This window comes from Polistes fuscatus, unplaced genomic scaffold (genome assembly GCF_010416935.1).
Source record: "Polistes fuscatus isolate 324 unplaced genomic scaffold, CU_Pfus_HIC Scaffold12, whole genome shotgun sequence".
Lineage (NCBI taxonomy): Eukaryota > Metazoa > Arthropoda > Insecta > Hymenoptera > Vespidae > Polistes > Polistes fuscatus.
Genome location: NW_025113020.1, coordinates 5394810 through 5417005, shown reverse-complemented (window position 1 = coordinate 5417005; position 22196 = coordinate 5394810). Strand labels below are relative to the sequence as shown.

General features: G+C 28.5%; 4 protein-coding genes and 1 non-coding gene across 9 annotated transcripts in view; 2 read left to right on the top strand and 3 right to left on the bottom strand.

Moving 5' to 3' along the window:
- The first annotated feature begins 1540 nt into the window (after positions 1 to 1540).
- Positions 1541 to 8073, top strand: LOC122513510 (centrosomal protein of 97 kDa). 2 transcript variants are annotated; one of them, XM_043629907.1, is made up of 12 exons: positions 1541 to 1818; positions 2061 to 2212; positions 2417 to 2575; positions 2658 to 2759; positions 2885 to 3081; positions 3323 to 3406; positions 3518 to 3813; positions 3993 to 4085; positions 4695 to 4895; positions 4971 to 5709; positions 5784 to 6006; positions 6166 to 8073. In XM_043629907.1, exons 1-12 carry the CDS (start codon positions 1806 to 1808, stop codon positions 6760 to 6762), a joined length of 2856 nt encoding a protein of 951 aa, XP_043485842.1. In that variant the 5' UTR covers positions 1541 to 1805; the 3' UTR covers positions 6763 to 8073. The 2 variants fall into 2 exon arrangements, with proteins under 2 accessions (XP_043485842.1, XP_043485844.1); XM_043629909.1 differs by lacking the exon at positions 3993 to 4085 and having other exon boundaries at positions 1545 to 1818.
- A 412-nt stretch (positions 8074 to 8485) lies between these two features.
- Positions 8486 to 10690, bottom strand: LOC122513513 (peptidyl-prolyl cis-trans isomerase D). The gene is made up of 6 exons (XM_043629912.1): positions 10326 to 10690; positions 9983 to 10120; positions 9592 to 9890; positions 9382 to 9516; positions 9026 to 9280; positions 8486 to 8957 (listed from the first exon to the last, which is right to left on the bottom strand). Exons 1-6 carry the CDS (start codon positions 10408 to 10410, stop codon positions 8736 to 8738), a joined length of 1134 nt encoding a protein of 377 aa, XP_043485847.1. The 5' UTR covers positions 10411 to 10690; the 3' UTR covers positions 8486 to 8735.
- A 237-nt stretch (positions 10691 to 10927) lies between these two features.
- Positions 10928 to 10999, bottom strand: Trnaq-cug. Its single transcript has one exon. It is a non-coding gene; the product is annotated as a tRNA-Gln (tRNA).
- Positions 11000 to 11614: 615 nt separating this feature from the next.
- Positions 11615 to 14327, bottom strand: LOC122513514 (NEDD4 family-interacting protein 1). Of its 4 annotated transcripts, XM_043629914.1 has the most exons (7): positions 14220 to 14327; positions 14081 to 14142; positions 13378 to 13527; positions 13165 to 13305; positions 12940 to 13063; positions 12350 to 12535; positions 11615 to 12287 (listed from the first exon to the last, which is right to left on the bottom strand). In XM_043629914.1, exons 2-7 carry the CDS (start codon positions 14105 to 14107, stop codon positions 12184 to 12186), a joined length of 732 nt encoding a protein of 243 aa, XP_043485849.1. In that variant the 5' UTR covers positions 14108 to 14142; positions 14220 to 14327; the 3' UTR covers positions 11615 to 12183. The 4 variants fall into 4 exon arrangements, with proteins under 4 accessions (XP_043485849.1, XP_043485851.1, XP_043485848.1 ...); XM_043629916.1 differs by lacking the exon at positions 14081 to 14142 and having other exon boundaries at positions 14220 to 14315; XM_043629913.1 differs by having other exon boundaries at positions 14081 to 14276.
- Positions 14328 to 14745: 418 nt separating this feature from the next.
- LOC122513512 (putative oxidoreductase GLYR1 homolog) overlaps positions 14746 to 22196 on the top strand; it is a 38176-nt gene continuing 30725 nt past the window's right edge. The window contains exons 1-7 of the mRNA XM_043629911.1: positions 14746 to 14846; positions 14955 to 14991; positions 15837 to 15925; positions 16079 to 16205; positions 16424 to 16528; positions 16679 to 16870; positions 18161 to 18334. Coding sequence (XP_043485846.1) covers positions 14812 to 14846; positions 14955 to 14991; positions 15837 to 15925; positions 16079 to 16205; positions 16424 to 16528; positions 16679 to 16870; positions 18161 to 18334 — 759 coding nt within the window. The 5' untranslated portion in view covers positions 14746 to 14811. The remainder of the gene's footprint in view (positions 14847 to 14954; positions 14992 to 15836; positions 15926 to 16078; positions 16206 to 16423; positions 16529 to 16678; positions 16871 to 18160; positions 18335 to 22196) is intronic.

Genomic DNA, 22196 nt, shown 5'->3' with positions numbered 1-22196 from the left:
GATAATAAGGATTCATTAAAATATTAAAATAATTGTTAATTAATCAATGCAAGGGTCTATTGTTGTCTAAAAGCTCGGAGTATATGTTCTGTGATCCCTCCTCCTCGAAATCCACCGTTGATCTGAGTAATTATCCTCTGTTAAAGTTTTTTTGGTGAAAGTTGTTTATGTGACTTTTCGAAAATTGAGCATGTGTATAAAAGAAAATCAATAAAATTAATCAATAAAATTTAATATTATAACGTTCTCATTTTAATATTCTTTTATTTTTTGTATAATTGTTTAAACTAATGTACATTTTTTAAACGTTTCCGTGCTGTGGTAACTTTGGTGGGGGAAATTTTTATCTAAAAGAATATTAAATTAAAATTGATTAATATTCAAAATTATGTTAATATGTATGTAATGCTTATACTAGTACATATATATGTCTAAATAATATGAAATATAAAGAGAGTGCATTAGTGCATTATAATAATTGTTAATTAATCGATAGAAATGTCTATTGTTGTTAAAAAACTCGTAATATATGTTCGGAGCTCCGTCCTCTTCGAAATTCACCGTTGATCTGAGTAATTATCCTCTGTTAAAGTTCTTTTGGTGAAAGTTGTTTACAGGACCTTCCGAACGTTGAGCACGTGTATAAAAAGAACAATAAACCTATTTAATAAAATTTAAGATTATAACGCTCTTATTTTAGCATTTTTATAACATTTTTATGTAATTATTTAATCGCTCCTGCGCAGTGATAACTTCGAGAGTAAAATTTTTATCTAATGAAACATAAGATAAAAATTAATTAATATTCAAAGTAGAATAATAGATATTTCATATTTTTAAGTTGGATATAATAGATACATAAAATTTTTCAAAATTATATTACGTGCAAAAACCAGTTTAGTGAAGAGTCGGCTAAGCACCATATCGGTAATAGTAGTACTCTTCCTTTATCTTATCCACCGTCGGTAATAGTAGTACTCTTCCTTTATCTTATCCACCGTCGGTAATAGTAGTACTCTACCTTTATCTTATCTATCATCGGTAACGGTAATTTTTATATTTTATTAAAGTTGATTCCTTTTTCTACGCGTAGTATAATTCGTATAGTTATAAGTTTAGCGTGTATAATTTTGAAAATGTCAGAGAATGCAATGCTGTGAATTGTGCATCTTTGCCATTACTTTGAAAGGTTTGGGTAAATATTTTATATACTGAGAGTGAATAGATTTATTATATACTATCATATACTATTAAAGAATACTGTCCTAGAAAATATCTAGAAAAAGCTCATGTTCCTTGAAAGTCCTACCTTCTCTATAATATATATAACTAATTAAAAGTGAAACTGTCGCATGGGAAGGAACCCCCACTCCGCAATTATTATTCTGCAGTTAGTCAGCGACATCTGGATTTTTTGATCGCATAATTTTAAAATCAATAGACATAATCTTATTATAAATAAGAAAAAAACTATTTATTAGTGATTACCATGTAATTACATATCTTAATTATATAATTATAATGTAAATTTAATCCCAAATTTATAATTATAAGCAAACATAAGAGAATGAATTTGTTATTTGTAGTTTGTTTTTCTTATTAATAATGTACGGGTTCTCCTTGTCTACGCACCAGCATACTTTTGATCAATGTTTATATTTTTAAGATCATATGAACATAGTAATTTAATATTAAAAATGAAATAGAAGTGATAAGTTTTAAAAGTTCTAGTTGTACATATATATTCCTGAGTGACAGTGATCGCGAGGACATCTTTATAGCGTCTATGAGTTATTGTAATCATCATGGCTTCAACGGGTTAGTGTTCAGTAAAAATTGATGTCTATGTTATTTAGTAAACATCATTCGGAATTAGAAATATTTTCCATAACGTTGTTAGATTTTCCTTTTGTGTAATGTACAAGCTTATAATTGTTTTGTGGCATGCAAGAAACATAACTATCTCACCCTCGTATGCCAAGTGTTTTTTGACATTTCACATTTGTCTTTTACTGTTTTCTTTTAATAATGTTTATTAAAAATAATATTTTAAACTTTAGAATCCTTGGTATGCGATACGCTTGATTTAAGCGGTCAAAGTCTTAAGAAGCTTGCTCGATGTCCATCTGATGCTGAAATCAGTATTCTAATCTTAGATGATAATGAGCTTCAACGTCTTGATAATCTTGACTCATATCACAGAATTAATAAGGTATTCATTATTGCTTTAATTAAATGTTTACAATAATTCCTAGAGGCATTGTATAGTGAGGTTATAATAATACTAAAATTCATTCTTTCGATATCCTTTTTGCTATAAGCGTTATTATTGGGTATAGCAAATGTGAATTAATCTCTTAATGGTATTTAATATTTAGTATATGGACATAATTATTGTAATGTTAACCAATTTCAGCTTTCAATAGTAAGGAACCAATTACTACGAATGTATGGCGTATCTAAATTACATAATCTTGTAACGCTTAATTTAGCTAATAATGGTATATTAACGATAGAGGGTATCAAAGATATGATTAACTTACAAACGTTGTGTCTAGCAGGTAATAATATAAAGGTAAGTAAATTGGTGTCAAATAAATGTAGATTGTGTTTTTCTAACTTGTAAAATAATAATAATATTAATGGAACGCTTTCAGTCCATTGAACATTTACATTCGAATACGAAGTTGGAACATCTAGACTTATCTGAAAATAGTATCAGTCACATTTCTGATATTTCATATTTGCGTAATCTTAAGGTATAAAAATTTAACTACTCGATGTCTTAATCTTTTCTTTCTTTTTTTTTAATCGTGTCCGTTTGCATGCACTTTTCTTTTCTTTTCTTTGTTTTTTTCTTATTATTATATTTGTTATGTTTTAGGAACTTTTCTTGCATAATAATCGCATAATCACATTAAGGCAGTGCGAGCGCTATTTACCTACCTCATTAGAAACATTTACATTAGCAAATAACAGCATTACAGATTTGAATGAAATGTCTCATTTAGCTAATTTAAAGAATTTGGTCAACTTTTCAATTGCTAACAATCCGTGTGTCAGTATAACAGGTAATAGTATGTATCCTTTCAATAGCATTATAATTTTTCCTTAACCAATTGACATTTAGTTTTAATCGAGTGTTATTTGTATGCGATTAAATTCCCATTATTTCTTGATGTCATTTATAATTCTTAGAATTATCTAATGAAATTTATTACAATATATTATCCAAGAGCGCTAGAGAGAGATGCAAGTAAAACATAAACGCTGCTTTTAGTATTAAAGAAATAGCATATTATTCTTAACACATAGTTTATAGTGGATTCGATTATCGTCCATTTGTTATCAATTGGTGTATGAGTCTCAAATCAATTGATGGTTATCCAGTGGATCCTATAGAAAGGTAGGTATATTTAGAAATACAGATATTTAACACATTAATTAATAAAATATAAAATACACAAATATTATATATAAAATAATAAATAATTTAATGAAAATAATTTTGACATAGTTTGAAAGCAGAATGGCTGTATTCTCAAGGAAGAGGAAGACAATTTCGTGTCGGTGAGCATGCACTTCTTGCTCAGTATTTAGCATCCGTCTGTCCCCTTTCAGGGGAATCTTTAGAGAATGAAACTGACAGGAAACTTAGGCTAATTTTGAGTAAAGCGCAACATCATCAGCAGCAACTCAGTCAGCAGAGTGACACGGGAAGTGTACATAGCTTAAGTAGCGTCGGAGTAACTCCTTCTCCTGCTGCTAGACGTAGACTTAATCATAACAGGACAAGTTCTCCAAGAAGGCCTAGTGAGTTTTTATCACATCTTCTTATTACTTTAATTATATTATATTATATGCAAAATTCACCCTTTTTTCTTTGATAACAATTATTAGGATTTGCTAAGCCACCTTTAATTTATAATAGTAGGATGCAACCATAGCAATAATATGTACGTACGTCCTTAGTCATAATCTGTTTTCTCTAGTTACACCAATGTTGACATACTATGAAGATAAATGCTTACAATCACCAAAATTTTATGAGGCTAAATACTGTGTCTGCCATTCACCTTGCAAAGGTACCCTAAGTCAAAGAGCAGATTTTAATATATCTATGATTACGTGATAGATGTGTGTAGGAATTAAAGCCGATAAATTAGAAATCATTTCTATTTACAAATATATTTAAATTATTCAAACGTTGATAATTTTAATCGATAGCAGTTACAATATAATTATAACTTCAATAAAAATTTATCACGGACAGGCCATTACATTTACTATCAATATAATAATTCAATATTATTTATTAAATTTTGGAAAAAAATATTTAATATCAAATAATTTTCCATTTTTGTCCCCATCCTACACACATCCGTATCTTTCAAGCATAGTATTTTTTAAGCAATTGCTTTTCTTAAGCTTATAGAGCAAATGAATTTGGTGAATGAAAGCAAAGACAATGTTGTAAGCTATCTAGGTGCATTTAACAATATAAAATAATTAATATTTTATATATTTCAACATTCTCTATCTAAATAGTTTCATTTTAGTGCCTCAAATTAAATTACTAATCGTGGTTTCATTTGCACGCTTTTGCTAGCAATTGCTAGCAGTATAATATACGAATGTATTTATTATATTTGTAACTCATATTATATATTCCTAACATTGTTACATTTTATTAGATTCATCAAGAAATTCTATAAGGATGAGGTCACCAGATAGAATGGTTTCCAGTTGCCATACAGATGCTATGGTTTCTTCCTGTCACACTATGTTTAATAATGATCACGAATCATTGATGACACAAAGTTTAGATCCAAATATGCTTTGTAATACTTTAAATAATAAAACAACTAATAATTCTGGATTAGAAGATATGGAAGGTATAATTATAAATAAAATTAGACATTTTTAAATTACTCGAATTAGAATAGTATAGAAATGATTTTGTTTTATAGAAACGTCAAGTCCTTTACAAGCTGCTACAAAATTGGTACCAGTTCCAGAATCTCTGATGAGTCCAGATTTTCGACCACCTTCAGGATTATCTAAAGTTTTACCTAAAACTCCACCAAGTAAATTAAATTCACCATGTCAGATAACTATTCCCGCGAAAACTTCTACAGATGGAGATGCAAAAGCGATTCCTATAATAAATACGGTTAATCCTATGGCAAAAACGAATCTTGGTGCTTTGAAAGCAAACGCACTCGTAAAGAGTAACTCTGCAACTAATTGCTCTATTGGAAAACCGAGTATAGCCAAACCAGTTATTACAAATGCTAATGGAAAATGTCCTCACAGTGTGAAAATTAACAATTATGTACAGAGCAAAACGTTACCTGTTAAACGTAACTCGAAAGGTTCACCCTATTTGGGAAGAAACATACAAAGACCTAAAAGTGCATGCGACAGAAATAAATCTAGCTTAATAAAAAGAGGGAAAGAAGGAGATGGAGATAACGCGGCACTCAGTAGTGACGAAGATAGCGAAGTATGTCAAGCAAAATTGGATAGCATTAGAAGTAGAGCAATACAAAGACGGCAAGAGGATAGTAATAAAGATCAAGATCGTACTGAGAAAGCAGCAATTTGTATTCAAAGAATGTGGAGAGGCTATCACACTAGAAATCTTAATAAAAAAGCAACTACAATACTAAAGACTATTGAAATGATGAGAACAAATAAATATATTCAGTAAGGGTTCTTTTTGATTTCTATATTAAACTAATATATTGATTACGTTATTAAATGTATCATTAATATTCTAGAAAATTATCTACCGACATGGAAGCAACGAGAACTGCATTGGAAAGCGAACATAAACTGCAATTGCTACAAATGCAAGCTATTAATGCATTATGGAAAAAGGTTGTTAGCTTACAGCCTGGAGGTAATCGCGAAAATACGAGTAATGAGAGCGAAACTACTGCACAACCGAATGCAGATGTTGTAACAAATCTAGCGCAAACGTGTAATTTATTGCATACTCAGGTAAGCTAATATCATTATGTAAATAATTCCTATGACATAATTATTATTTTTTTGTTTCTTCCTCCCCCCTCTTATTTAAAATCGTATCGATTGCATAGTCATTAGCTACTTGTTATATGATTATGTATGAATAATAATTTAGATATGTGTTGTGTATAGGTACAACAATTACAAGATTCGATGTCAGAAATAAGACGGTGTATGTCAACTATGCAACCGAAAACAATACTAGTTGACAATGGAGTTGCAACTCAAACAGAAATTTCAGCTGTTCATACACCTGCTGGCGAAGAAAATACATTTCCTTATGCTAGACCTAACAGACCTCAATCCTTGCCAATACATCAAACAATACACGAGGGAAATGAAAACAAAAGCTTTGCGTCCAATTTAGTAGATAGTGTTCTTAAAAAAGTATCTCAATCCACCGATACAACCGATGACGAAGTAAACACCGATATTTTAAATTCTAATGAAAATCAAGAACTTCTTAATTCCACTGAACATCCAGATATGTTCAAGAGCTGTGAAGAAATCGTAGAGCCAGAATTTCGAGATGTAATAGATAGTAAAATATCAAATGAATATGAAGGAATAATTGATAACAACGAGATCGGAGGTGAGGTTTGCGAAGAAACATTGTGCAAGGAATTGCATAATCTTATTGAAACTGAAAATTCTGTTCCAAATGTAGCAGATGATGAGAAGCAAAATAATACCAACGACATTCAAAAAGAAGCATTAAATGCTGATTAAATATGATTGAATCGCTAGAAGCTCCTATAATTATATGTCTCAATAAATAAGCTACGAAAAGTGAATTTAATTTTTGGAAAAAATAAAAAAAAATATTGCTATGTGTGCAGAATGATTGATAAATATGAAAAGGAAAATGAATATTGTAAATAATTGAGAAGAAATGCTCCTAATCGTAGCCATAGTGACATATGATATGTGTAGTAGTATTATAAAAATCGATGTATGTTCAGTAGCAGCGCTTTTTTTACCATTTTTAAAAAAATGATAAAATACCGATCAGGAATTAAAAAGCTGCCACCACACATCCTTTTAAATAATATAATTAACATGGTTAAAGGAAAACTAAAAGTATATACTTATAAGCAATTAGTCGTTGATCTGCAAGTTTGATTGCACTTATAAAAGCAATTGAACAAAGTTTTCCGTCCATGTATTTAAGTACAGGACAGTTTATTGATGTACAAAATAAACATTCCTAGCGCTCGGTATTAAAAAAAGATCTCGTTTGTTTGAAAAGAATTTAATCGAATATTTGATTGTACAGAAAGATCAATTCTGCACATTTGACTGTACAGAAAGGTCAATTCTGCACATTTGACATTATGATGGCCAATGTCATTTGTCAATTTTCCGAAATAAGTAGCTATTGTGTATATGAAGATAGAATTTTATTCATATGAACATTTTTTAAAGCTAGAAAATACCATAATTATAGATTTAACAAATTTATAATTGTAACTTATATTAATTTATTTATTATTTATTTAATTATCTCTCTCGATTCCGATGATGACAACAAGTTAGTAATATAATTATAAAAAAACTGAATGAATTGTCAGCTAGATAGAGGCATAAGACTTTTATTCTCTAGTCAATAGAACCTATATAGTTCGCATATTTAAGCATATTACTTATTAATTAATTATAGAATTGTTATGTAGGTATGCATGTTATACTGAAAATTAACGATCGATATTATTAAACAATAGAATTATATTTTCATTTCAATAATCTAACATTAATACAGTTTTGCATATCTGTACACCTTTCACGTGGGTGATTGTAAGCACATAAATATAACAAGCAAGCACTGCTTTCAAAAAATATATACTCAAAAAGAGTGTATATAAATCAGAGTTGAAATATTTCACTAATCTCATTTTTATATGCTGTCACCGTTTATAATTTACTGTATTAAAATTGAACAATATTTAAGATATTATAAAATATTTATTTACAATGCGTTATTAATAGATGAAAAAAATGTACATGGATTTGGATATCTATAAAGTGATAGAATGTTAAAAATATTTTACTCTGTGAAACGTTTATTATTTTATTCTATTTAGATTTTATCTCTCTTTCTCTCTCTCTATTATATTTAATTATTTTTTATTATAATATATTAAAAATAAAAAACATCTTCATATACATCGTCGTAAATATTACAAGTAATATCAATGTAAAGCAGTGTGCGCAATGTTAGAATTATTCACTTGCTTTTCTATGTTTTTCATTGCATGATATTAGTTCGCCATACAAATATAATCTAATATTTTAATATTCTGTCAGTATTAAGTTGAATAGATGCAAATGAGAAATCAAAGAAGAAGAAAGTACATGAATTTATAAACATACAAATTTGTATTTATTTTACACATCTCACATATTTTATTTACTCGATATAAAGCATCTGTAATCTGCTGAATCGTAGAAATTGTGTATTTGTATCTGGTATTTATTTCTTGCCGTTTCTTATTATATTTACGATTACAAGTACTTCAATGGTATTGGCAGATTTTTTATATGTGATGACCATCTATGTTTTTTTACAGTTAACAAAACTATATGCTATATATAAATTTATTCTTTTTATACTAATTTGTACTTCAAACACATAATAATTGTCATGCTTGTGTATTCGTTACTATTATAAAATTTATTATCCCGACAATTCATTAAAATTATTGTTACTTTCTGAACATTTTTTGAAAGGTAGCTTTTTCTAATATTAAATAGGAATTCATTGCTTTTTTCACTTTTTCTATTTCTTTTAAAATATCTTTATTGTTGGGACATTCCGCAAGTGCACGTTTAAAATCCATCAAACCGACATCATATTCATTTTGACCCATGTGTGCTTGTCCTCTTCGAAAATACGCTTTACCGTTTGATTTATCTATTTCCAAGACCTAGATAATATATCAAAATTAAATATGGAATATGAATATTTCTCATGTAACAATAAAAAAAAACCTACCTCGCTACATAATTTAACTGCGCTGCGATAATCTTTCTTTTTTAATTGTACAGCAGCAAGATTTAGCATTATTGTTACTTTAAGATCTTTTATAGAATCTTCCATAGTATCAGGCACGTTTTTCATTTTTATCATCCATTCGTAATAACGTAATGCTTTCTTATATTTTCTGCCTGCATCTACATAATTCTTCATTGAAAAATAATGGTTTCCAGAATCCTTTATTCTCTTGACCACCTCCGAGACGTATTTATACTACAAATTTAATTCATTATTAAAGCATAATAATTTTATATAAAATGAAATAAAAAATGAAAACGATATCGAGACCAAATTAATCTAAAATCAATGCTTACAGTCAACGTATCAGTACATGATGCATAATCCCAATCTTCTGGCCATGGTGTATAAACATCTTCGGAACCATCATTTTCCTCCAAGTTCCAATTTTCTCCTCTTTTCAATTCTCCGCAATCAGTTATATGAATTTTCTAAAAATAGTAATCAAATTTTATACAAGATATTCTATGACTGATGATACCATAGTTACATTATAAGAGGATTACCTCAACAGGTTGATCCTTGACAACAGGTAGATTGTTAACTTCTAGTACCACTCCCATACCTTTGATAACTTTACCAAAAACTACATTGGTATTATCTAAGTGTATACAAGGAACAGTAGTGATGATAAATTGAGAACTGTTACTATTAGGTTGACCTTCATTTACCATGCTCAATAATCCTCCATGGGAATGTGGAATTTGAAAAGATTCATCCTCAAAGTGAGGACCATATATACTTTCACCACCTGTTCCATTAAAATTAATAATATCTCCTCCTTGAATCATAAACTGAGGTATCACTGAAATCAAATAAGCAAACTTAATAAATAGAAAAAAAAATATTTCATTTGAAAGTAATTACTGTTTTAGTAGTAAGTAAGTAATTACATACCCTTATGGAATATTGATCCTTTGTAATGTAATTTTTTATTATTAACACCGGTTCCCTTTTCCCCTGTGCACAAAGCACGAAAATTTTCAGCGGTTCGAGGTGTAACATCCTTGAATAATTCTATTACGATTCTTCCAACTAAATTGGTATGAAATAAAAAAAAACATATAAGTAACACTCTAATCTTACCATTGGTTAAAAGGTATCAATATTTATCAAGCATTAAACGTACGAACAACTTTATGAATGAAAAACAATCAAATAATTGTTAATCACGCGCCATAGAATGAAAATAATCTTCCTTCTTCATTGTAATTAATTTAATTTCTATTCCTAAGTATACCTTTTTCTTCTTCAACTGCAATATCTAGAAATACTAATGGATTCTTTTCAAGTTTGTCCACTTGATCTTCCAAAGGACGCTTCATCTTTATTTCGTTAGGTTTACGATTATACTCGTATACAAATTTGGAACAATTACTATTACAAAAATATTACTGTCATCGTACAAAAATATCGTCGAAAAAATATAAAATTATCTCATTAAAAAGTTTAAGAACAGATCTGGTTAAAATGAATTATCTGTAATTAATTATTTATACATTAACTATAAAAATTCAAAGATGATGACACTTCGACAGTTTCCGTTACGTTTTACTGTTGAACTATGGACGATGTCAAAGATGCCGATTCAACGATACATGTTGCACTATATTATTACTTTTCCTTAGGATAGATGGCAACATCATCGTAAAAAACAAAACAAAGATAAAACTAACTCTGATATGAAATAAGTGTATAAAAAAAAAACGTATGCATACATTTTAAGTCATCGACTTTTAATATCGTATACTAAAGGTTAGCCTTTGTATAATTATCTATTACAGAAATGAACTATAAAAATTTAAACCATAATTAAGAAAAAAAAATTCCTATCATTAAAAGAGGCCCCACCGAGATTTGAACTCGGATCGCTGGATTCAGAGTCCAGAGTGCTAACCATTACACCATGGGACCTTTCCGGCTGACGATGCATTGTACAATAATAGTTGGTTGTTTTTTTTAATGACAAAAAGTATAATAATTTAATTAAAGAAATATATTTAAAATAAAATATATTTATATATTATAATGATTTTTAATATATTTTTATGTATGTAGAAATATATATAATATGAGATATAAATTAATTTTCTCAACAAAAGCTGAATTCATTTGGAAAGAGTTGAACTCTAAACAAAAATTTAATGCATTTCTTTTTTCTATTCGTTCGTTTGTCTCTCTCTTCCACTTTTTATTTATGATAGAAATATAATAATGAAATGTTAGAGAAAATAACAAATAATGCATACCGTTATGTATAATAATAATAATAATTTTAATGTATTGGTGTATAATATTAATATTGATAACCTATACATATGAATTCGGCAGGAATTCTGTCTATACACATATATATATATAGAGAATATATATGTATATATATACATATTACATATATATATATAAATACATATTCTCATTATATGTAAACAAGCAATTATTTACTGGGATATTATAAGAATCATATATAGTGAAATATCTAAAAGCTATCTAGTACTAGTGTGTATTGCACAATATCACTATCAAAAATTTTTCCCTCTGTACTTAATAATCTATTGTTTCCAATACTTTTGTTTTTTTTCTAACCAATTCTCGTACATCTCGGCCTTTAAACAATTCTCTCACTCATAATATCATATTTATGAGTAATACTTTTATTTATAGCACACATCATATAGTTATTGGTATCTTAAACAATATTGCACAAAACAATGCACAAAACTATGCATAAATAATTTTGTTCTTTTCTTTTTTTTTTTTTTAAACATTGTACCGTGCCAGTTGAACAATGAAAAATGTACAGATTTTCTTCTACTTTTGTAACAATTAGGTAGTGTGCGCAAACTAATTTTACTTTGACTTCTTTGCTTTATTAATTTGCCTTATTACACTTTGATTTATTATTCTTGCTAAGAAGTGTATTAGGCAAATTATATTGAAAATTTGTCTGTACTAGTTTATTACGATTGATTAATATAAGAGCTATATAAAGTATTCATTTTAATGGGTGTCGATTATATATTATACAAGTACAACCCCAGATAGAAATGCTGCTTTTTTTCTAAAGCCAAGATTGATAAAAGTGCATGTTTAAAAACTTAATAGAAAAACAGTAAGCGTTCTTGCGCACTACCAGAAAGTAGTCTCCATCCACGTTTGATGTTCAAATACTGGATGATGGCGCGTACGCAAATTAGGAGACCTATAATTCCAAATCCCATTAGCATATAATCATCTAATTTAAAAGTCATTAATTATACCAACCAAATGCCATTATCAACCACCATAGCCATGAATTTTCTCGCGAAGCAAGATCAGTAGAATGTTTAACAATCAATGTCCATTTTGTCAATGAAAGGCCAAAACCAGATAATGCTCCGTAACGAGAAGCAATTGTATGACAGAAACACATCAAAAGAAGAAATCCGATCCAGTTGAATAAGAAGGCAACTGTAAAGAAAATGTATTTTAACTAACATAAGTAATATATAAATTTTCAAGAGGCGGAGTAGTTAAGATCCCAAGTATAAGAAAAATATTCTTTGACTTAGTTTCAGTACTTGGCTATACTGCACTGTTGTAAATTCCAAGACAGAAAATATGTGTTTCTTCATTTAAAGACTTATTTAATTTTGAGATAAAGTTTCTCTATTGATTTAAAGGATTATATTAACTCTGTCTCTCATTTTTAACTCTGTCTATCCTTTGAAAATAAATTCTGTTATTTGTATTGTTTTATCGACTTTGAATGTACACATACTTTAACTACTCGCCTCTTGTGAATTCACATATAATCTCGTTATTTTGTCAAACTACTAATTTTGATTTAAAATAAAATAAGATATATATTTTACCCAAAAATGCTGTAAAAAACATAAAATCAGTGCCAAGCAATCCACTTTCTGGATCTCCTTCTGTAGCTTCTGTGTCTATAGCAAGAATTGTCAATGGTTGTTGTGGTGGTCTTATACTGCCAGGCTGTACAAAATATAAATGCAAAGATCATAAACATAAATTTCCAAAAATAGAAAATACTTAATTATAAGATCGATAAATAATATTTCAGAGAACACGCTTACCATGTGCAATTGAGGATGAGGTTCACCTTGTAGTGTCTTTTCGCGTTGTACTTCTTCATAACTGGGTAGTTTAGTAGCTACTTCGTAAGGTGGTGGTGCTGAAAAATCTGGTTTCGGTGGTGGTATTTCTTCACCCTCAGCCTATTACAATAATACAGCGTTAGTCAAAGTTCATATAATATTGTAACATTGTACATCGAATAGATAAATTACCATTCTAGTAGTAACAGTAGCCTGGGCCATAGATGCGTTATTGGAATGACTAAGCATACCTCCTTGTACGGTAGGCAGTGTTACAGTCAACGAAGGTACTTCGTTACGTATAGATGCTTCCCCACTTGTATCATCATTTGTTTGGGATGGCTAAAACGTTGCATTAAGATATTCCACATTAAATTTGTAACTTAGTGTCTATATGTGAAGAGCAATGAAATATTACTTTCACTTATCTCTCTCTCTCTCTCTTTCTTTCTCATAAGAGTATCAGCAAAAGGAGAACATTGAATAAAAAACGTCAATTATAAAATAATTCTAATGCACCTTTTTTTACGTTCTATTAAACTCTCTTTTACATATCAATTATAACCACAGAAAATATAACCACAATCGTTAACTCATTTATAGGAACGAATTTTGTGACAGTGTAGGCATGGAAATTTTTTCAGTTTATTGTAGTAAAACAAGTGATAATCAAGGAAGATCAATGTATCCATACATTTTTTTGTACTTAGTCAACGCGTAGATATGAGTTTTGTGACATGATATTTCTAGATATTGTTTAAAAATGCATTCAACGAAAACGCTAAGATGTTTGTCAGGTGACAAGGAAACACAAAGCATTACGTGAGGAGGAGCGAATTATGTGCCCTCAAAAGATGAAATATTTACGATGTCCCGTAACATTCATGACACGTACCATATTGTAACGAATGTTACTATCCATTCCCAATCAGATTTGCAAGAAACTTGTTAGCAATACTGTAATTTCGTGCAGAAGGTGAAAATTAATCTTAATTACGATAAATGCTGCTTGTAAAATAGGAAAAAATTCTCACAATCGATGGCTGACAGCTGGTAAGATTGCAAGCGCCGTGAATTTTATATTTTTTCTCCGCTCACGTCAATCATTTTTTCCCTAATGTTTATCTCTTAAATTTTTTTTTTTTATATCTATGAAAAAAAAAAATCAATTTCCATAAGACGTACGACAGCCAATATCTGTCATTTTTACAAAAGACAATTAGACGTTTTAAACGTGTAGTTTAATTGAAAATAAACCAAAAGAAATTGATAAGTCTCTTATTGGAGTGTTATGTATTGTAAACGAGCCTTCAGGACGGGACTTTAGCGTATCGGAATAATATTGATACCGGAAGTTTACGAATTAAGAAGATTTACATGTAATATTAATATTTGATAAACATATTCAATGCATTAACATTATTTCGATGTATTAATAAAAAGAATTTTTTAGAAATAAGAAAATAAAAAGGAAATCGCTTTGAAGAAAAATAATCGTTGATCATTTGACTAGCGCACGGTGGAGGGGATGATTTGGATCACGTCGTCATGCACAAACGACGCTCTGCTCTGATCATTCAGTCTCTTGCCGTTCGTGAGCGGAGCAGTAGTGCTGATAGTTTGATAATGTCTGAAATGTACAAACTAGGTGATTTGGTATGGTGTGTATTAATTGAGTGATCAATCAATCGTTTTTTCTAAATATGAACAATCTGTGAAAGCTTATCGAGTAGTGATCATTGATCGTTGATTTTTTTTCTTAATTTCAGGGCGAAGATGAAGGGATTTTCACCATGGCCTGGCCGGGTAAGTCATTGAAGTCAGTTCCTCGGTAACGGTTCTCTGACTTTATACTATTGCATTGTGTTGAGTGGAGCGCGCCACGAAGTCAAACACGCCATCGTTATTGAGCAGGATTTTTTAATAGCCACAAGACTTGTAATTTTCATTATCGCTAATTTTCATTCGAAATTCGCGTATTTTTCACATATTTGATACGTCTAGAAACCTTGCGCTATGTTGTTTGTGAATTTTACGTATCTCCCGCCACACCCGACCTTCGAATTCAAATTGGCGCGCTAGTTACAAAAATATAACCTAAATTCGCTTCCCCTTAATTCCCCCTCTTTTTACCACATACGCGCACGGTTCAACTTTATCGCGAACCTTCACGATATTTGCGATTAGAATACGATCTATTCCTCGTATTATACTTTAACGAGTGATTAAGTAATAATTTCTTCACTAACGTCCAAACACACACATCTCTTATCTGTTTTTATATTGTTCGCAATACTTCTCTCCTTCGTTCAGTCACCTATAAGCATTTTACGCGGGAACTACGACTTTACGGGATTCATTTACATATGTCGAATTTATTTGATATTTATGTTACGTTTGACAGTTCCAATAATTATTACAATTGTATTAACATTTATATTCAAACTATATATTTTTAATTTTCTTTCATACATTTAATATTTGTTTCATTTGTAATATAAATCAAAAATTCACTTCACGCGAAACTTCGGATCCAAAATATTTATAATTTAAATTGGTCAAAATATATGATGCTTTTTATACTAGTTCTATGATGCAACTGTTGGCACATATTATTTTGTTTAATACTAATTTAAACATGATATCCGAAGGTATCCATTCCTTCAAAGGATTTGAAGAAACCAGGAAATACTAAGAGAGGACCAGTACAATGTATTTTCTTCTTTGGAACTAATAATTAGTAAGTTCACGTTTATGTTTGATTTTTCTTTTAATTTCTTTCGTTTTATTCTATGTCTTTTTTTTTCTTTTTTTTTTTTTTCTAATTTTGTTTATTTAATAGTAATTTCATTAATTGTATCAGTCTTTACATTGAAAGATGCATTTCTTCTAGTGCATGGATAGAAGAATCCAATATCAAACCGTACCAACAATATAAAGATACTTTGGTAAAATCGAGCAAGTCTGTTGCTTTTAAAGATGCAGTGGAAGCTATAGAAGATTATATTGCGAAAGGAGAGGTAAATAAATTAATTAAAGTATCTAGGGTTTCTTTCGATAATCATTTTCATATAATCACGATATAAATATAACTGAAGTATTTTTTATTCGTTATATATGTTTTCTTTCAAATTAAACTATTAACAAGCTTACATTATTTTATATAGAAAATTTGACATTGTTTTTTATTATACGAATAAGAAATACATCTGATACAAAAATGCTTTTTTTGCTTTAGGTATTCGAAGATGGTTTAGATCCAGATTCACTATTCGATAGATTGAAGGAAGACACATTATCTCCGGAAAAGAAAATGGTTTCAAAAATACCTAAGCCACGCAAGGTGAATTTTTGTATTCGGATTTTATTCCTTATGTTTACAACACCACGGTTATTCTTAATTTTTTGGTCATACTTTGGAATAATAAAGAAATTTTGGTATTTATTAAATAAAGGTTTTTTTATTAAAATTTCAATTATAATATTAAAATAGGATACACCAAAAGCTAAACGATTGGATAGTGGTGGCAGCGATACTCGTCGTCCAGCAAAGAAACAACGCAGAGAGTCCAGTACAAGCAATAGTAACCGAGTCGGTAGCATTAGTCCTGCATTGAATCATTCTACTCCTACGAGGAAATCAGGTTCAACTCTTCTGAACAGGCCGGCCATCATCACCAGACCTGTAAGTTATTAAGTTATTTCTCATCGAAAGAAACTTTCGTCTTTTTCAATCAATCATAGATACAATCATTTCGCAGAGTTTATATTTAATAGATATTACCAAACTCTCATTGCGTAAATTGTTTGATGCTTGTATACTTTCTGAAGAAATTCATGAGAAATTTAAAAATCAATATCACTTTATTTTTATATCAAAGTTTAATATAATGAATAACTAAATATTCACAGTTTTATATTTGCAAAAATAATTGTTTAATAAATAATATGTTATTATTGATTAATATTTTTATTTAATTACAATTTGTACAAATTTCATGAGTGTGTTTGTTTTTTATATTTTAGTATTAACATAATGGATGATTTTTTTAATTTTAATGATTTTTAGCTTTGGCTTTGTATATAATATATAATTCATTTCTTATTCTTTATTTTTTTATATAGTTGCAGCATAAAATAAATTTATATTTTCAATTTTTAAACAAAATTTTATATATAATCTTATATTCAATATAAATTAAATATTTAATTATTAAACATTATTTTTTTTATGAAAATATTAAATAGACAATTTTTATTTAAATTACACTTAATTAATATTATACAGATGAATATATATATATGTATATATATATTTATTACAGTAATTATACCAATATCATTTGAAAGTTTGAAGAAGTTAGATTGTTTTTCTTTTTTTAAGTTTTTATGGGGTACCATGATGTGTGAATTGTCCAACTTATCAAATACAGTTAAGTACTCAGTTTTGCCAAAAATCTATGAAAATTCAATATACAAAAAACGAAGTACACTGTATTAATTTAATAATAGATATTTCAATAATTTTTTTATTTATTGACAAAAGTATTATTAATATATCAAATTAATACAAATTAAAGATAATTATCATTTTCATAGATACATATGTAATATGTATAAATGCTATAATAATTGCATCAATAGTAAATACTATAAATATGTATTATAATAAAATAATAATACATTTTATTTCTTCATAATGTATAAACATACGTATAAAACCCATTAAATATCTATTTTAATTACACAAATTTGATATTTGATCTATAATCATTGAATACTTTCAATTTAATTTCATAATAGAGATTCATAGTAAATATAACACACAGACAAAAAAGAAAAAAATATAAAAATTCAAATAAACTTTTTTTCTTTATATTTTTGATTACTATTAATTTTATTAAGAAAGGTTTTAATCGAATGGCATACATTTTGGTATTTAAAATTTAATCGTCTGTTCAAATTCGTGCAACAGGTAACACCTCCCCTGGACGTCGAAACGCTATCTCAAACACTCAAAGAGAAGAATATCCTACCATCAAATTTGAAATTTGGTTTCCTTGGTTTGGGAATAATGGGCAGCGGCATCGTAAAAAATTTGATCAACAGTGGGCATAGCGTGATTGTGTGGAATCGAACGCAAGAGAAGGTATGTACCACGTGCGTCTATTTTTTTTTTTTTTTTTAAATATTTGTTTTTTTTTTTTCTTTTTTAAATATAAAAATCATTTTTGATAACACAGATAAAAATACAAAATGAAAAAAAGACAATTTTGTAGGAAAATATTAACGATACGTGTATACCGTTTAAAAAAAAAAAATAATGTTTAATCGTTCAATGGAATAATCTTATGCATATGGCGTTTACCATAACATCGTTAAACTTATTTTGTTAATAAGGTTTAATATTTAATCAAAAAAATGAACAACCGTTATCGTTTGAATTTGACGTGATCTAACTTCGTATAGATTTTTCAATCAATTTTTACCTCTCTTCATCATCTTTTTGTTTCGTTTTATCGCGTAGGCGGGTATAACGCGAGTATTTAAACGTTTTATATGTCGATAAGCAATGGGAAATTGATTGCTAGTGTTTAGAAAAATTTCATTTGATTTGGATGATTCGTCTACTGGATTAGTGCATCGAACTTGAAACGAGATTATGTAAATATTATATTTTTAGAAACGAGACTGAGAATTAGCGTGCACATTTTCTAGTGCAGTACTTGTACTTGTCTTTACATTATTTTAATCGTGCAAACGTCATCCTCCGTACCCTGTGTCGAGATTCAATTATTATTTTTTTTTGCTTTTCCTTTTTTATTCTTTTATGGTAAAAAATGTAATTTTGTTTGGGGGATGCAATGATGAAAGGAGAAGAGGAAGAGTTTCAAAAAAGAATTCATTCTTAGGAAGTAATTATTTTATTTTTATTAAATAATATCATGTTTGTTTATTATTTTAATTTGCGTTTAATATTTTACGGAAGAAAAAGAAAAGAAAAAAGAATTATTTATTTATTTGCATAAAATAAAAGCGTGTGTCCTCTCTCTCTCTCTCTCTTACAAGATTTTTTTTATTTATTTTTATTTATTTTTATATCAATAAAATATATAAATATATATTTTAAAACACATATATGTAATTTTTAACAGGAATCTCACTTTCGTTGAAAGAAAAAGAAATTTGAATCTACTCGATCCACTTATTCTATTAATTTACTCTCATATTGTTCGAAATAATAGAACAAATAGAATCCCAAGAATTTTTCTTAGCCATGACTCTCTTCGTTTTTATTATTTCTCGTGCAAACCGTAAACGATGTTTACGTGATTGACTGACTGACTGGATGGTGCCACCGTTTCAGAGTAAAACATTTGTCGGAAAGTAATCTTTTATATTTTGCTTCTTTTCTTTTTCTTTTTCCTTTTTTTTGAAGGCAGGGAGAAGAGAAGAAGTGAACATTTAAAAATGACGTTATTTTTAATGAGAACATTTTCGCTAACACAATTTTTTTTTTATATATATATTTTACAGAAACAAAAGTACACGTTTTATTTCATTTTTCTTTTTCTTTTCTTTTCTTTTCTTTTTAGTAATATTTTTAAAAGTTCACGATTACGATGAACTTTATTATTACTTATATATATATATGTATGCATATTTACACACACACATACACACATATATATATATATATATGTATACTTGAAGAGAAGAAGAGGAGCTAATTACATAATTAACTCACAAGTATATTTCAACCTAAACGAGTGTCAAGCGATATTCTATATTTAATAAAAATGAAAAAAAAAAACGTTTCTCGTTAGTTAGGAACTCAATAAATTTACATAGTGCTAACACGGGGTTCGTTAACTTACGATTTAAAAAAGATCACAGTATTAGGAAAATATTCGCCATATTCTAAATACATTTTGTTACATTACTTTTAATATTCCTTCAAAAATGTTTCTTTTTGATTGCAAAGCAATAAGAAAAAAAAAAGAGAATTAAGAAGAAAATTAAATAATTAATACAATTAGCACAAAATAATTAATACAATTAATACAATTATAATAATAATTAATACATACAAATAATTAATACAATTAGCTAATTTAGTATATTAATAATAGTCTCCTTTGTGTGAATGTATAAGTATGTATATGTGTGTTGTTATAAATCATATATACATATATATATATAATTATAAGTATATAATTGCTCGCGAGAGAAGATAAATCGCGTATAATTATTATTTGAAGTATTTCGTACAATCGTAGTACACATCTGTGACAAACGACTAATTTTCAATTAAGACTATCAATAATAATTATTAGCATATTTATAATAGTCGGGTGCTGCACGTCCATCTCTCTCTCTCTCTCTCTCTCTCTCTCTCTCTCTCTCTCTCTTTCTATCTCTTATATTTTTTTTGTTTTTGTTTTTATTTTTTCTTCTTTTTAAGGCTCCGTGGATAAAATGGCATCATATAAAAAATATACATGTTAGGAAGCATAAGTACAAGTAGTAGTGGCCTTGATAGATAAGGGCTATCTCTCTTTTGTGTGTGTGTAAGATTAATATCTATCATTTGACTATTATATTTCGAATTGCATCTTCGTTTTTTATTTTTATTCTTGCTTTCCTTATTCTGATTTCTCTTTTCTTTTCTTTTCTTTTTTATTTTATTTATTACATTTTAATATATTTATTTATTTATTTATTTTATTTATTACATTTTAATATATTTATTTATTTATTTATTTTATTTATTACATTTTAATATATTTATTTATTTATTTATATATATTTCTATTAACAGTTAGATTATATACCTATTTTCACATAATCACGATGATAGAAGAATTAACTTTTTATTTCGTCCCTTCCTCATATCCGTTTTATCGTTTTCATCGGAATAATCTAATAATATATCTATAATAGTATCTCGTTTTGATTCGAATCGCCCATTAATTAAATTTCTTTCCCAAATTGAATTTCAAAAGTAACAAAAATCAAAAAGTGCAATTTTATCAGAACGTATTGTTTCTCCCCTCTTTTTAATTATGGGATTTTTTTCTTTCATTATTTTTACTTCTTGTTGTTATTATTGTTGTTGTTGTTGTTGTTTAAATATAATTATCAAAAAGTGTTGTGTACCGGTTCTTATTATTCCAGTTAAGTTAAAATCGAATACAATAGGGTGTTTCATTTTACTTTTTTCTTGAAAAAAATAAAACATAAAATTGCATTTGTGTATGCATTAAAAAAAAAAACACACACACACACATACACACAAGCAAACGTGCATCTTTCTCTCTCTTTTTTCTTTCTTTTTCTTTTTTTTAATAATATCAAACGACCGAATCAACGAAGATTGACTACTTGCAGTATTAAGACTATTTTTTGTATACTTGTAATAGTCTAAAGAACGTAAAATTATTGAACGACGAGTTTTCTGTATATGTAAGAATATATATATGTATATGTGTGTGTGTGTGTTCATACTTGAAGTACAAGGTTTGCTTTTCCTAGGCTTTACGCTTTCCCTCTCTCTCTCTCTCTCTTTCTCACTCTCTCTCACTCCCTCTTTCGTAATCTCATTGTCGTAGTTATCGAATTATTTGACCACGGTTTAATCATTCTGTATTTAGTTGTCTACGCCATTTCATTGTTTTATATATCTCTCTTTAGACTTTCTCCTCCTGTTGATTCCTCTCCTCTCTCTCTCTTCTCTCTCTCTCTCTTTCTTTCTTTCTTCTCTTTCTATCTCAAAAACGATAAAAGCATTATCTATCTCCTTCTTCTTGCCAACTGTCGAGGTAATCTAAAAATAATACGCGGCTAGGATAGCTCATCGTCATCGTTATCATCATCGTCATCATCGTCATCATCGTCATCGTGGTGTTGTGTGGTGTGTGTTCGTAATTTCTATTCGCGTAATCATAGCAAATAGGTTCTTTCCTCTAACGAGAAATTTCTTTTTACCAAAGAACCAATGGTCTACGACA